This window comes from Macaca thibetana, chromosome 18 (genome assembly GCF_024542745.1).
Source record: "Macaca thibetana thibetana isolate TM-01 chromosome 18, ASM2454274v1, whole genome shotgun sequence".
NCBI classification, from domain to species: domain Eukaryota; kingdom Metazoa; phylum Chordata; class Mammalia; order Primates; family Cercopithecidae; genus Macaca; species Macaca thibetana.
Window position 1 is genome coordinate 70,791,094 of NC_065595.1, and position 15,431 is coordinate 70,806,524.

Below are 15,431 nucleotides of genomic sequence, written 5' to 3' on the forward strand. Positions count from 1 at the left end.
TAAGATGATAAAATATTAAGACATTATGAAAACTCACAAAGGATACATGGGATAAAAAGCAAAATATAAACAACAGCAATTGTCATATACTTAAGGTTGTGCCATATGGATATTTACGATCAGATCGGGGAAAATAGACATTGCAAGAGTATTAGGTAGATGTGAAAATGATATTTTAAAAAATAATATGTCATTAAATATGAAAACTATTAATTAAGGGATGATAAATAATCTTTAGTCTTACTTCTATCTCTACAATTACTTTTAATCTATCAATGATACATCTCATGTGGGAAATAGGACTTGGAAAATTTTACAGGTCTCACCATTTAACCTAAAAGGCTGAAATTACTCATTTGCTGAGAAAATTGTGTTCCTCGGGTACATATCATCCATTAGAGCAGTCATTTCTGGGGTTAAGCAGATTTCAGCTAAATTTCAACAGAAGAGCATCTTAATACTGGCTAAGTAAAATGTCACTATTGGTTAATTGAGAAGAAAAATCTATTTTTCTCTTAGAATTTCACATTATGTTCAATGTTCAATGCATGGCAAAAACTCTTGGCTCCTTTGATTAGATATGAAAATCTTTTCCTCTTAAGAGTTAAAAGTAATGTAAATGCAGCTTCTGGCAGAAAAGTTATGAGTGGTACAATTTCCTGATATTTTAGTTTCATCACCAATTTCCGTGCCAGGCCACATGTTCAGCTGCCTGGCAGCCCCTACAGTATGTGAAAATATTTCCCTTTTTATAGGAATATGCTGGCAGAAAACCACCACTTCCATGAATTATTAATCCTTTTCTGCTGATTATTTTGAAAAAGCGGAGGCGCAGGTCCACGTTCAGGTGGCTCTCAGTGGCTCAGACATGCTTCACGAAAAACTGTTGAGTTGGATGAAAACTGTGCCTCCTTTGACCACCAGTTTTACCACCACATTAGGTGACCTAGAGAGAAAACGAAGTTCCTTTTTTCTGTCGTAAAAACTGAGCAATGAATCCGTTGAAAGAATGATTGGTAAAAGTAATCAATGAAGAAACATGATGACCAAGTGAATGATGAATTCACAGTATGAAGGCAGAGATGTCTGCTTTTCCAGTGATGATGTTCATGAAAATATAAAACTGCAACATGAAAGGAGCCTGTGAAAAACCCTTTTGTGTTATATTAAGGGAAGAGAAAGACCAAAGAGTAACTTGTCTAAGGAAATAAAGATGACCAAAGGCAGAGCTGTTATTAGAATTCAGGTGTCTGATTTCAAGTAACAAGCAAAGCCCTGTGGTTTTAAACCACTATTACAGAAAACGTAGAGGAAATAAACAATAATTGCCCTTGTTCCATCAGCTGTGGAGAGTGTATTGGGGAATGACCTTTTGTCTATGTGTATTTGTACAGAAGGAACTCTCCCTGTGCTTGCGGAGTGTTAAGCAGAATTAACACAGGAGAATTCTCAGGGCCTGGATGGAAGGTTGTGTGCAAGGAGGTTTGATGACAGAGAACTTCTATAGACATTCACAGGCTTCCAGAATTCATCATCAGACACTAAAGCTTTGTAGAATAAAAAAGATGTTTTTTAAAAATTATTATTATAACCAGATGGCAGGAGGTGGGAGACACCTGATAGGGAGGAGAATAAAAACAGGAATATGGAGAAGGAAGGGAAAACTAGAACACAGTCCCCAAGACAATCCAATCCAATGAGTAAATAAGAACATTGGCCCTGGGGTTCCTAATCTCTAACCCTTGGTTTCCTCACCTGAAAAGGGGATGTAATAATAGTACTAATTTCACAGAGTATTTGAGAAACTTAAGTTAGCTAGTATATAGGAAGTTAGCACCTACTTGGTAAGGGATTAATAAGTGTAAACTGTTTATTGCTGTGTTAATTTGGGGGAAATGCCACTCTTGATTTAAAATAGGACTAAAGATGGCTGGAAATTGTTAAACATGCTTTCCTTACCACCTAAAATTTGGGTGCTCAAGGAATTGTTCTTATTTTCATTGTTTATATTGAATGCTCTTTGAGCTACAGGTATCAGAGCCCCGACTTAAAATGAGAATAGGTGACACAGGTTATTTTTTCTTGCCTGTAACTGGGAAGTGAGGGAAGGCAAGGGCGTCCTGCTGGAGGGCACGGAGGCAGATGGGGACGCCATGAGGAGTCACCTTCCTCTCTCCATCCCTGCTCCCCTCTGCACACATGACCCATTCTTCCCTCTTACACACAGGCTGTTGCATGTGGCAGCAAACTTGGTCGTGGGTGCGCCTGGCTTTCCAGCAGCTGAGGAGAGAGAGCTTCCTACCAGAAAGGGGGAGAAATTGGCAGAGGTTCCATCTTGTTGCTAATCGTGGTGCAGCAACGTTGTCAGAGAGGAGGGAAAATGGAAGCCACAGAGGCTGATAGATAGGGTGGAAGAGGGACGGCGAGAGGAGAATGGACAGGCAGAGCTGGGTTCATTTATGAAGGAGCAATGGCTAGTTTACTTATTGAGGAGGAAACATCCTATCTGGAAGGCACTTAAAGGCTGGTTTGTCACCCTGGACACGCGTGGTAAACACTAGGACTTGCTCTGCGGCTAAATGCCGTTTAGTCCAAGGTTTGTTTACTGTCTCTGGACTCTGCCTTCTTCCAGTCTGCATTTCAATTCTGTTGACTGGACACTAGATCTACAAAGGATAGTTTTTGAAAGTGAAGAATCGACAATTCGTTATTTCTAATGACTTCATCGAAGATTCGAAAGGAAAAAGTTCCTTCCAGATATTACAGTTGGTTCTCCGTATCTATAGGTTCTGCACCCTCAAATTCAACTGACCTCTGATCAAAATTATTTGAAAAAATGCAACAATAAAAACAATACAAATATAAAAAACAGTACAATATAACAACTATTTACATAGCATATATATTACTAGGTATAATTAATCTACAGATGGTTTGAAGTATGAAGGGATGCAAGGTTATATGCAAATTCTACACTGTTTTATATCAGGGATGTGAACACTTGCAGATTTTGGGGTCCACAGGGGTCCTGGAATTAATTCCCTGTGAATACTGAGAGATGACTGGGCATCCATTCTCCATGCTATATATTTTCCTTTTAATTATTGTTGCTGTTTCGGTTTTCCTGAAAAAAATATAACATGTTTTAAACTTCTCTATATTATAAATCTCATTTAAAAAGTGTTGAATCAAGGGAGTCTGCCAGCTACTTTTGTTTTCTCTACTTCTTTCCCCATGTTGGACTGCTTTGGCGAAAGTGAATAATATTACCTTACCATGTAGAGTATGGTTAATGGCTTTAAAAGAATTCCCCAGCAACTGAATAATGGGCTGCCAGAAATATTCTTGGTGCCAAAGGATCTGGACATGTCTGTTCCATTTATTGTGTGTTTCTTGTTTCATCATGACTTAAGTGTTCACAAAAGACATAAAAATCCAAACCTCTAGGGTATGTGGAGTTTGAGGGCAGAAACCATATTTTAATGTATCTAGTCTCATACCTAGCATATTAAGATGGTTAGGAAAATATCAATAGCAAAAAAATGATTAGCTTGTGGTATGTCAGATACTAAAATTATTAATTAAGTTGATTTCTGGTGAATAGAAAGAAAGCATTCTGCCACTGCTGTTGTGCCCGGTTGAGTGGCCTAATGTTTATTCTCAGTACAGTGTCTTGCACCGAAACTTTTTGACTTGTCCTGCCTATTTGAATAAGGTTACATTTCTCAGAAATAGGAAGGTGGGGCTTATTTTTAAAATTAAAACTCTCTGTTGGCCGGGCGCGGTGGCACAAGCCTGTAATCCCAGCACTTTGGGAGGCCGAGACGGGCAGATCACGAGGTCAGGAGATCGAGACCATCCTGGCCAACACGGTGAAACCCCGTCTCTACTAAAAAATACAACAAACTAGCCGGGTGCGGTGGCGGCGCCTGTAGTCCCAGCTACTCGGGAGGCTGAGGCAGGAGAATGGCGTGAACCCGGGAGGCGGAGCTTGCAGTGAGCTGAGATGGCCACTGCACTCCAGCCTGGGCGACAGAGCGAGACTCCATCTCAAAAAAAAAAAAAAAAAGCCTGACAATGTGGTAGAGCAAAATCATTTAAATTAAATTTACCTGAATAATAAATTGAACCTATTAAGAAAAAAATTGAACCTACTAAAAATAAAAAGTAGGAATAATACTGAAAATCTCTGAGAAAACAATGGAAATGCAGAAAAATGTAAAAGGTGCTTTGTTTCTTCCATGAAGCAAGAGAAGTCAAGACGAGCAGCATCTCAGCCTCCTCACCATCCAATGCTTTCCTCACTCTGGGGACCCTCCACACGTGGCCTTTGCTTGGCCATGTGGTTCTCACTTTGGTAGGAGACTCATCTCCCACCCTTAGTCTAGGCAGGCAGTTGCCATTGGCCTTGAACACATTGTGGCTTCCACAGGTTATGTATTCTCTGCCAGTCTCTTAATTGCTAGGATTTCAGGGGCAGAATAATTGTCTGAGAATTACACATCGTACACATGTATCAAAATATCACACTGTTCCCATAAATATGTGCAATTATTATGTGTTAATTAAAAAGACAGTATTTTTTAAAAGAATTCCTGAGAAAGGGATTCTTAATTGTCTTGCATGTGACTCACAGGACCGAAGACAGTCACACGGGACCCACTCCCCTGGGCCCGGGACCAAGAGAAATTCCTGGACTGGTTAGCTGAAAGTCTGTGTTGTTTTTTTTCACTCCTACTCAGCAAAACATATTGGAATTCAGCCGGAGGAGAGTGACTTCATCTAAGAATATAAGCCGGAATCTGCTTTAAATTGTGTGTGCGTTTCTAATCCACATCTGAAATTTAGTCCTTTATTATTTATGAAAATTATTTAAAACACTCCATCATGACCAACTAGTATGAACCCAGGTTCCCTGGCAAAAGCCCATGGTCACGATCTCCTGGGACTAGTTCAGTCCTTAGAGAAGGCCAGAGAATTGGCCCTGGGGCCTCCTACTCCTCTTGAGGAAGCCTAATGTCTAGGAGACACTGAGTGGCCATCCGAAGATGAAGCCTTTGCGGCAGAGTTCTCAAGAAATAAACCTAAGCTCCGTACGAGTTGATTTTGACTTTAGGAAAAGAAGCCAGGTAGCTTTTCAGCTGCCTTTTAGCTGGGAACTCACGGCTGAACCCACCATTTCCTGTTTACAGAAGTGACTCTAACAGAAAGGCAGAAATTACCAATAACTATCTGCTGTTAGTTATAACAACTATCTGTTATCACTATCTGTTATCACTACTATCTGTCATAACTATCTGTTATCACTATCTCTAATTACCAATAACTATCCGCTGTTAGTTACAACAACTGTCTGTTATCACTATCTGTTATCACTACTATCTGTCATAACTATCTGTTATCACTATCTCTAATTACCAATAACTATCCGCTGTTAGTTATAACTGTCATAACTATCTGTTATAACTATCTCTAATTACCAATAACTATCCGCTGTTAGTTATAACTATCTGTTATCACTATCTGTTATCACTACTATCTGTCATAACTATCTGTTATCACTATCTCTAATTATCAATAACTATCCGCTGTTAGTTATAACTATCTGTCATAACTATCTGTTATCACTATCTCTAATTATCAATAACTATCTGCTGTTAGTTATAACTATCTGTTATAACTATCTCTAATTGTCGATAACTATCCGCTGTTAGTTATAACTATCTGTTATAACTATCTCTAATTGTCGATAACTATCCGCTGTTAGTTATAACTATCTGTTATAACTATCTCTAATTGTCGATAACTATCCGCTGTTAGTTATAACTATCTGTTATAACTATCTCTAATTGTCGATAACTATCCGCTGTTAGTTATAACTATCTGTTATAACTATCTCTAATTGTCAATAACTATCCGCTGTTAGTTATAACTATCTGTTATAACTATCTCTAATTATCAATAACTATCAAGCAGCTAGGGCACAACACAATTTATGAATTTAGGGCTCAGTGGGTATTTACCTGCAATAGTTACTGAAATCAAAATATGTTTATTATTGACTAAGCATCAGGAAAATGTAAAAAAATGCCATGGGTTAGCACAAATCCTTAATTTTGGTAAATGTAGAATTTTTATTAAAACAGTTTTTCCTAAAAATGAGCACTTTTCCTTATATCATGTACTCAGAAAATTATCATATGCCTGTGACATAGGGAATAATTATTACATAGAAAAATTGTATAACATCTTTTTTATACCCAGCTGTCCTTCTCTCACGGATTTAGATATACTGTTTTTTATTTGTAGCAGTTGAAATAGCATTTTTGCATTCTTCTGATTTAACATGTTTAGCTTAAAAAAAAAAAAAGAAAGAAAATGTGAATTCTGTGCTTCAACACTGGTGAGATTAAGGCATGGTGGGTGATGTGTTGGAACTTCAGAGTGTGCCCTGGCTTTCCAGATTGCTCCACACAATTACAAGTTGAATTTTAGAATGTACAGCTGTTTAATTATGTTTAACAGGAGAGCTCCACCGTATTTTTCTGAGCAGGACACGCTTAGATTTTTAGAGAATTGTTGGAGTGGCCTAGTGCTTTACCAGAGGGGTTGGTATAGAGAGTTCTGTCACATGCAGATTTTGTTGTTTTGCTTTTTCAAGATGGAGTTTTGCTCTTGTCGCCCAGGCTGGAGTGTAATGGCACGATCTTGACTCACTGCAAACTCTGCCTCCAGGTTCAAGCGATTCTCCTGCCTCAGTCTCCCGAGTAGCTGGGATTACAGGCGCCCACCACCATGCCCGGCTAATTTTTGTATTTTTAGATGAGACAGGGTTTTGCCATGTTGGCCAGGCTGGTCTCGAACTCCTGACCTCAGGTGATCTGCCTGTCTCGGCCTCCCAGAGTGCTGGGGTTACAGACATTAGCCATTGAGGCCAGCCACATTGCAGGTTATATGCACTTAAATCCCTATGTGGACTCAACTTCTGTAAATGCAGACTTTTTACTAAATTTCCTGTACTCTACAAAGGCCATCTGGGACTGGAGGTGGGGAGTGATGCATTTGAAGAAAAACCGGTCATCCTACCTAAACGTAAAACCAAATATCTAGCGTGTGTGGAAAAGCCAGACAAAACTATCTGAGTCCTTGATGTGCACTGATTATCTTTCTCCCTTCCATTACAGGCTCAACATGGGAAAAGACATTCCGGCAGATCGGCTTTGAAAGGTAAGCAAGGGTTAGCATGTCTCCATTTTAGTTACTCTTGTCCCAATTTCTTCTAAGTAATTTATTGATTATAAATCAATAGTCCTGTCACCACCCTTTGGGTAACTGGATGACGTTGATCAAGTCATCATTTTGCCCCTCCGAGCCTCAGTGTCTTTGCAGAGCATTACTTTATAAAGCCTTGCCTGCACACAGAGTGGAAATAAAGATGGAATGGCGCAATGGATGGGAAAGCGCCCCTTGAACTGTAAAACAGTACACAAGGTAAGTTACGGAATTAGAGAGTCCCAGGAAATGGTTGACTCTCCCCTAGCTTCATCACCTCATATGTCATAATCTCCTACAGTTTTAGAACAGAAAAGTTTATATTTGTATTGATATCTTCCCAGTTATTAAAATTGTTAGATCTTTTTAGCCTTAAGTGAAAACTAAGATGATGTTTTTCTTAGCTAAAAGTATCTCTACACCAGCATCTCCCCAAAAGAAACGAAAATAGACTCATTATCACATCAGTCAATGCAGTTTCTTTTCTTTTTCTTTTTTTCTTTTTTTTAAATTTTTTTGAGACAGGATCTTTCTCTGTCACCCAGGTTGGAGTGCACTGGCATGATCTCAGCTCACTGCAACCTCTGCCTCCTGGGTTCAAGTGATTCTCTTGCCTCAGCCTCCCAAGTAGCTGCAATCTCAGGTGTCCACCACCATATCCGGCTAATTTTTGTATTTTTAGTAGAGACGGGGTTTCACTATGTTGGCCAGGCTGGTCTCGAACTCCTGACCTCAGGTGATCCACCCACCTTGGCCTCCCAAAGTGCTGGGATTACAGGCTTGAGCCACTGCGCCTGGCTGGTCAATGCAGTTTCTAAACCACCTGCCTTGGAATGAATGGCAGCATTTTGCACAGCTTTCTACCAGTGGCATTTAGCATCTTATCTCAAACTTTCAATGGAAATATAGCTATTGAAAGAAAAAAGTCATTTTAATTTTATTTTATTCTCACAGTAGATTTTGACTAGTTCTTTTTATGATAGTGAAAATGTGTTTTTCTCTGTATTGATCAAGCTGACAGAGCACTTAAAGCATATGAAGGAAATAATAAAATACTCGAAAATGCATTATTTCTCCTGTAGCAATCGAGAATAGCACATCACCAGACCCACTGTGGTAGCACTTTCTTTGCCATTTGTTACTTGATTCAAGGATGGTTTATTTCGCTACCTACACTTCCAGTCACATCAGCACCATCACTGCTTACTATCTCAGTAAGTGCTCATAATTTTCAAGGTATTGGGGGAAGTTGATTTGGGATGGTCAGATCCCACAGGCCAATTTAAAGAATGGAAAGTCATGCACAGCTTCAGTTCCACGTGAAATCTTTTTCCAAAGCATCTTTCCCTTGATCCTTCTTTCATATTATGAAACATCTCAAACATACACAAAAATAGAGATAATAGCAGAAAAAGGTCACCTATCCACTCCCCAGCTCCAATAAGTCTTTGCCACGCTTACGTTATTTATTTTGGCTGAAACATTTTAAAGAAGATCTCAGATACCATGTCATTTCATCCCTGCATAGGTCAGCATGCATCTCTGAAACAAATGGCCATTTCTTCCAGAACCCTAGTGCCATCATCATACCTAATACAAATAAGTCGTTAGCATTATTTAATACCCAGTCGATATCTACATTTCCTGGTCATCTCAAACATGTCATTTGTATTGGTGGCACCAGCGTGCTATGGAAGCCCAGATGTTCCATCTCATTATCACATCTCTTAGGCTCCTTTATTTAAATCAGTGCCCCCCAAGCCCCTCCAGCGTCCCTTCATTTTTCTTCACATCATTGACTTCTGAAGAAACCAGATCAGTTGTCTTACAGAATATTTTACTTTCTGGATGTGTCTGTTTGCAATATTGTTTGTTATTCTAATCCCCTATTTCATGTAAATTCAAATTATTTCACGTTCAGCCTTTGGGAACATATATATGTTGACTTCTCGTGCTTTTGACACAGACCCATCACTCTACAGTTTTCGTGTTTCCTGCACAGTTAGATGGGCCAAGCTCATCCCCTGTTTCTCAACCTTTCCTCCCAGCAGCCATAGACAGTGGGTGTAGCAGTATTTCACTAAAATTTTGTTTACGACAACAGGCAGCAGGCAGGATTTGGCTGCTGTCATTTGTTGACCTCCACTGTAGACTTTGGTCATCGCCTGGCAAGTAAACACTTCTGAAGAAATTACATAGGCTACCCGTACAGTCAGCCACGCAGCCACCCGCACAGTTCCAGGTTTGCCTGGTTCCAAAGACTGAGCTTTTAACACCATACCACATGGAATTCTTGCGTATGTTTATTTTTGAGCCTATAGTTTCAGCCATTACTTTTCACTACTTATAGTATGGGTCCATTGAGGGTCTTTGGTGATCATTCTGGTTTTTAGATGTCTTAGCTTGTCATCCTGTGTTTTCCCATGTCATCTTGTGTTTTCTCATTTAAGGGCCGACGGTATCCTGTGCATTGCAACAAGCGCCTTAAAATATAGGACAGATAGTGATCTTTGAGGTTCTTGCATATTTATAGTTGCGAAGACTAAGTGTCAGCAGTACTGTTATATATCGGTTGTCTTTTTTCTTCTCAAGTTTAACCTGTTCTTTCTCGTAAAAGGAAATTCCAATTATATCTTAAATACAGCTATCTGGTTCTTTAGAGCAATCGTAAAAGCTATTGATCCTTTCATCACTAAGTCCTTCTTTGAAGTTCATCCGTCAACATGGTTGCCAGCAGATTATTTTAAAGGGATCACATCTAAAGGAAAAGAAGTAACTGAGTCAGCTAAAGCTGCAAAGCTTTTTCTCCAAGAATAAAAAAAGCAAAGACGCTTTCTGTTGTACATTATGTAACTGAAAGGAAGACCTAGAGGACCTGCCCTGCCTACCCTCCTTGCAGTAACACTAGATGGGATAGTGGTGGACCTCCCCTGAGATGTTGTTCAGTCGTCTCTCTGGAAGCTGTGTGATTATATGCATTGTCTCATAATAAATACACATTGTCACAGTTTATGTGGCTGTACTCATGATAATATGTCATTTTCACCTTGCAAACAATCACATTTTCCCTCTGTGGGGCTCTTAGTTTATTGTAGGACTTCATTACAGAAGTGTGTTGTAATATAGAAAGAAAATGTTGTAATGTAGGTTGGTGTATATTCTCAGTCACTTCCCAATCCTAGTGCTACATTATTGATATCTACATGACAAAAGCAGACTCAAAATTTTTTTTATTATAGCAAAAAAGAATCTGTGCCTAACATATTTTGGTTTTGATCAGCTCACCTTTCTGTGCAGATTTTCTAAGCTTATAGGTATTTCCAAATCACAGTCATTTATTAGTCTAAGATAGGGCGATGCCAGGGGTCCTGGCTTTGTAAATTCACGGACACCCTGCCTGTGCTAATCATGTGTAATCAGTGAGGGTGGCTTCGAAACTAACAAGCTTTGGAGCTAAAATGGCCCAAATTCTTGGTGGCTTAATACAACAAATGTTTCTTTCTCGCTCCTGCAAAATCTGATGAGGAGAACAGACGACTGTGGGGCAGCTCACCTCCATGGGGTGTGTCATTGGTAGGCTGCAGTCTCACGGTGCTTTCATCTCAACATGATGCTTGAGACAAATACATCTTCTTCTCTTTTTTTTTTTTTTTGAGACAGAGTCTCCCTCTTGTTGCCCAGACTGGAGTGCAGTGGCACCATCTCAACTCACTGCAACATCTGCTTCCCGGGTTCAAGCAATTCTCCTGCCTCAGCCTCTCAAGTAGCTGGGATTACATGCACCCGCCACCATGCCCAGCTAATTTTTGTATTTTTAGTAGAGACGGAGTTTCACCATTTTGGCCAGGCTAGTCTTGAACTCCTGACCTCAGGTGATCCACCTACCTCAGTCTCCCAAATTGTAGGGATTACAGGCGTGAACCACCATGCTCGGACCATCTTTCTTAATTCAATGATTAACCCTTTTCTTATGGTGGCTTTCTGAAATATGGGCTTCTAAGTTCTTTAATTCTTTCAGATAATACACAAATATTTCCGGAAAGTGTAGCAACCTATTCTGAAATTATAAAATTTCAAAGTTTACGTAGGCATCGAAAGAGGGCTTGGACAATTTCAGACTGGATTTTAAATGTTTCTTCTGGGAGTGCCATTTGTCGCTACATCTCACAGTACTCAGGCACCACATGCCACGGACTCAGGAAGGCAACCAAAGATGGGATATAAGAAAGTTCTTGGGCCAGGCATGGTAGCTCACGCCTGTAATCCCAGCACTTTGGAAGGCCTAGGCGGGAGGATTGCCTGAGCTCAGGAGTTGGAGAGCAGCCTGGGCAACATGGTGAAACCTCGTGTCTACTAAAATACTAAAAATTAGCTGGGCATGACGGCGTGTGCCTGTAATCCCAACTACTCAGGAGGCTGAGGCAAGAGAATTGCTTGAACCCAGGAGGCGGAGGTTGCAGTGAGCCCAGATCGCGCCACTGCACTCCAGCCTGGGTGACAGAGCAAGCTCTGTCTCAAAAAAAAAAAAGAAAAGAAAAGGAAGTTCTTATAATATCTATCATAGTGATCTCTGAGTGAGTTCTGAACACAGTTTTCTCTATCCAAGGCAGTGCTTTTTGTCTGGAAAAAATATGTCAGCAAGTAAACAGGCTTGAGTACATTAACTTGCCAGCAGAAATAAAAGTTTCTGCTTGCTGGGAGATCAAATTGCTGTCTATTTAAAAATAACAGTATTTTACTGATCTCTTGCCCATTTTTAATTAAAAAGCAAAGAAGATATTCTCAGTCAATCTGTGTAATCAGAACATTAGTCCAGATTACCTTATGATTAACATTATTGTATGTTATTTTATTTGATGCTCTACTTGGATGGTGGAACGAAATATCTTGCTCCTTCGAAGAACATTTTAAAATAGAAATCACCCTGAAAATAGCCTTCTGCAATGAGACAACAAATATTCCTAGTTTTTTTTTTCCTTCATTGTAGACACAATTCAAAAGATCTAGCTCTGTCTTTTGGGGTGACCACAGCCCTCCACAGCTCTGCCTGTCAGCAAGCCCCTTCCCCAGCATCTCTGTCATAAAGAAATTTCCAGCCGCCTCCCAAGTTTTAGATATTATTGCTCAGTAAAACCTGTCCTGATGGCTCACTCCCAGGAGCACGACCTCTTCTCAGAATTCTTTTCACATTCTTGAGCATGTGACTCTCTTAATACCCTGGTGTCGTGGGCACTGCCTGATATATACTAGCTAATCTGATGTTTGTGGGATAAATTAATGACTTCTTAATAGGGAAATTGGAGAGTGCTTATAAAAAAGTGGGCTTAGGAAAAAGCCAAGAGAGAAAGGACCCGCTGTGTTTTTGTCATTACGTTGCAGCAGCTTCTGGAAGTGCCATTTGTCACTACATCTTACAGTACTCAGGCACCACACTGCCATGGGCTCAGGAGGCAGCTCACTCCTGAGAGTAGACGGAAGAGGAATGGGGTCCACCTTGTAAGGTGTTTTTTTCTGTTGTTGTTGTTTTTGAGACAGAGTTTCGCTCTTGTTGCCCAGGCTGGAGTGCAATGGCACGATCTCAGCTCACTGCAACCTCTGCTTCCTGCGTTCAAGTGGTTCTCCTGCCTCAGCCTCCTGAGTAGCTGGGATTATAGGCATGCGCCACCACGCCTGGCTAATTTTGTATTTTTAGTACAGACAGGGTTTCTCCATGTTGGTCAGGCTGGTCTGGAACTCCCAACCTCAGGTGATCCGCCTACCTCGGCCTCCCAGAGTGCTAGGATTATAGGCATGAGCCTCCATGCCCTGCCATCTTTGTAAGTTTATAAGCCTGCAGAACCTTGCATGGAGAGGTACACAGTACCTTTGTCTTAATTCAATGATTAACCCTGTTCTTATGTTAGACTTCTGAAAGATGGGCTCCTAAATTCTTTAATTCTTTCAGACTGTATGTGCATAAATATTCCTGAAAAATTTAGCAACCTATTTTGAAATTACAATGTAAAATTTTGTCAAAGTAGTTTACAATCAGGGAAATGACTGAGAAAAATGATGATTTTTTTTGTTTTTTGAGACGTAGTCTTGCTCTGTCGCCCAGGCTGGAGTATAGTGGCTCAATCTCAGCTCACTGCAAGCTCTGCCTCCCAGGTTCACGCCATTCTCCTGCCTCAGCCTCACTAGTAGCTGGGACTACAGGCACCTGCCACCACGCCCGGCTAATTTTTTTGTATTTTTAGTAGAGACGGGGTTTCACCGTGTTAACCAGGATGGTCTCGATATCCTGACCTCGTGATCTACCCACGTTAACCAGGATGGTCTCGATATCCTGACCTCGTGATCTGCCCGCCTCGTCCTCCCAAAGTGCAAGGATTATAGATGTGAGCCACCGTGCCTGGCCGATGTTTTTTTTGTTTGTTTTTTAAGTTGTTATTTAAGATTGAGACCAAAATATTGATTTACTGTCTTATTTGAACATTTTTAAGCCTGTGCTTCCTGCCCACCCCTAGGCTATATTTGGAGTTTTCAAGGAAACATCACAGGAATGGAACTGTGATTAATCAGATACTTATACTATGCTGGCCTCTGTGTTCGCACTTTGCTTTAGGACTTAATGAATTCCCACAACTTCCAGAGTCCGATTCTACTGAGTTATGCCAGGCGAACAACCACACATCTCAGTGACTTACAAGACCAGGGGGTGATTTCTTGCTCATATTAAATGTCAGCTGCAGAGGCTGTGGATCGACTGTGGCTCTTCCCCAGTGCCTGCTCCATCCTGGGATCCAGGCTAAAACAGAGCCCTCATTTGGTCCATGGCTTTCTTGTGGCTGAAGAAGAAATGCCTTGGCCATGCCAGACAGTGGCTCTTGATGCATTTGCTTGATGTGAAGTATGCCACCTCTGCCTACTTCCAAGTGCCAAGCCCAAGGCCTATGGGCACGGAAGCGCACTCCTCCTACAGGGTTCCACTCTAAGCCACACATCACACACAGGGATATAGAATATCCTAAGAAAGGAGAGTGACTGGGGGAAGTACTACACGATCCACACAGTAGACCTTTCCCGTCTTACAAATGAGCAAAGTAAAATCATAGAAGTTAAGTATTTTACCAAGATCGCACAGCTAGTTGTGTCAAAAGCAAGAGGTAACTCAGTTTTATGGACTCCACCTTCCATTCATTCATAATCCACCATGCTGGCTTTAATACTACATGTCCGTAAGGGTTTGTTGAGCACACATTATGACAACAGTGCTGGGTGCTAGGGATGATGGGAAGAAAAGGTCCTGGTCCTAGAGATGATACCATTTATATTTTATGTTTATACATATCTCCTCTATATGCAAACATAACGTACATAACTAAGTGGTATCATGTAACTCACTTTATTATATTTTGTTTACACATATCTCCTATATTTTGTATTTTGTCAGTTACATGCTACCATTTAGTTGAATCACTTGAAAATGTTTTTGGAGCAGCTGCTATGTACCAGGTGCTATTCTAATGATATTTATATTACAGAAGTGGAAGGAGTGGTAGGTCAATGTGTGGGGTTGAGGCGAGGCCTGGCTGCATAGTTGGGGGACAGGGATGGGGGTTGTATGTGAAAGCTTAACTTCAGGGGACACCTGGGCAGAGTTTTGAAGAATGACTTCATTGGCATTCATCCATCTGAACCGTTAGGGATAAAGTGTGAAGCTACGCATGATGAGACATGAAATCTGGGTATGGAGTGGAAATATGTCAGGAAGTGCCTTATAGACAACGCCAAGAAGTTTGAATCTTTTTTTTTTTTTTTTTGAGACGGAGTCTCGCTCTGTTGCCCAGGCTGGAGTGCAGTGGCGCGATCTCGGCTCACTGCAAGCTCTGCCTCCTTCCAGGTTCAAGCCATTCTCCTGTCTCAGCCTCGCGAGTAGCTGGAACTACAGGCACACTCCACTACGCCCAGCTAATTTTTGTGTTTTTAGTAGAGACAGGGTTTCCCCGTGTTGGCCAGGATGGTCTCGATCTCTTGACCTCGTGATCCGCCCGTCTTGGCCTCCCAAAGTGCTGTGATTACAGGCATGAGCCACCGCGCCCGGCCTTGAATCTTATTCAGTAGTATTGGGGAGCCATTGAAGGGTGTAAACCCCAGAGAAGGTAAGCTTAGATGTGCTT

General features: G+C 40.9%; 1 protein-coding gene across 11 annotated transcripts in view; it reads left to right on the plus strand.

The window, feature by feature from the left end:
- PIEZO2 (piezo type mechanosensitive ion channel component 2) overlaps nucleotides 1-15,431 on the plus strand; it is a 465,650-nt gene that overhangs the window by 223,921 nt on the left and 226,298 nt on the right. For all 11 annotated transcript variants that reach the window (XM_050767526.1, XM_050767528.1, XM_050767531.1 and 8 more), the window contains exon 4: nucleotides 7,185-7,227. In XM_050767526.1, coding sequence (XP_050623483.1) covers nucleotides 7,185-7,227 — 43 coding nt within the window. The remainder of the gene's footprint in view (nucleotides 1-7,184; nucleotides 7,228-15,431) is intronic.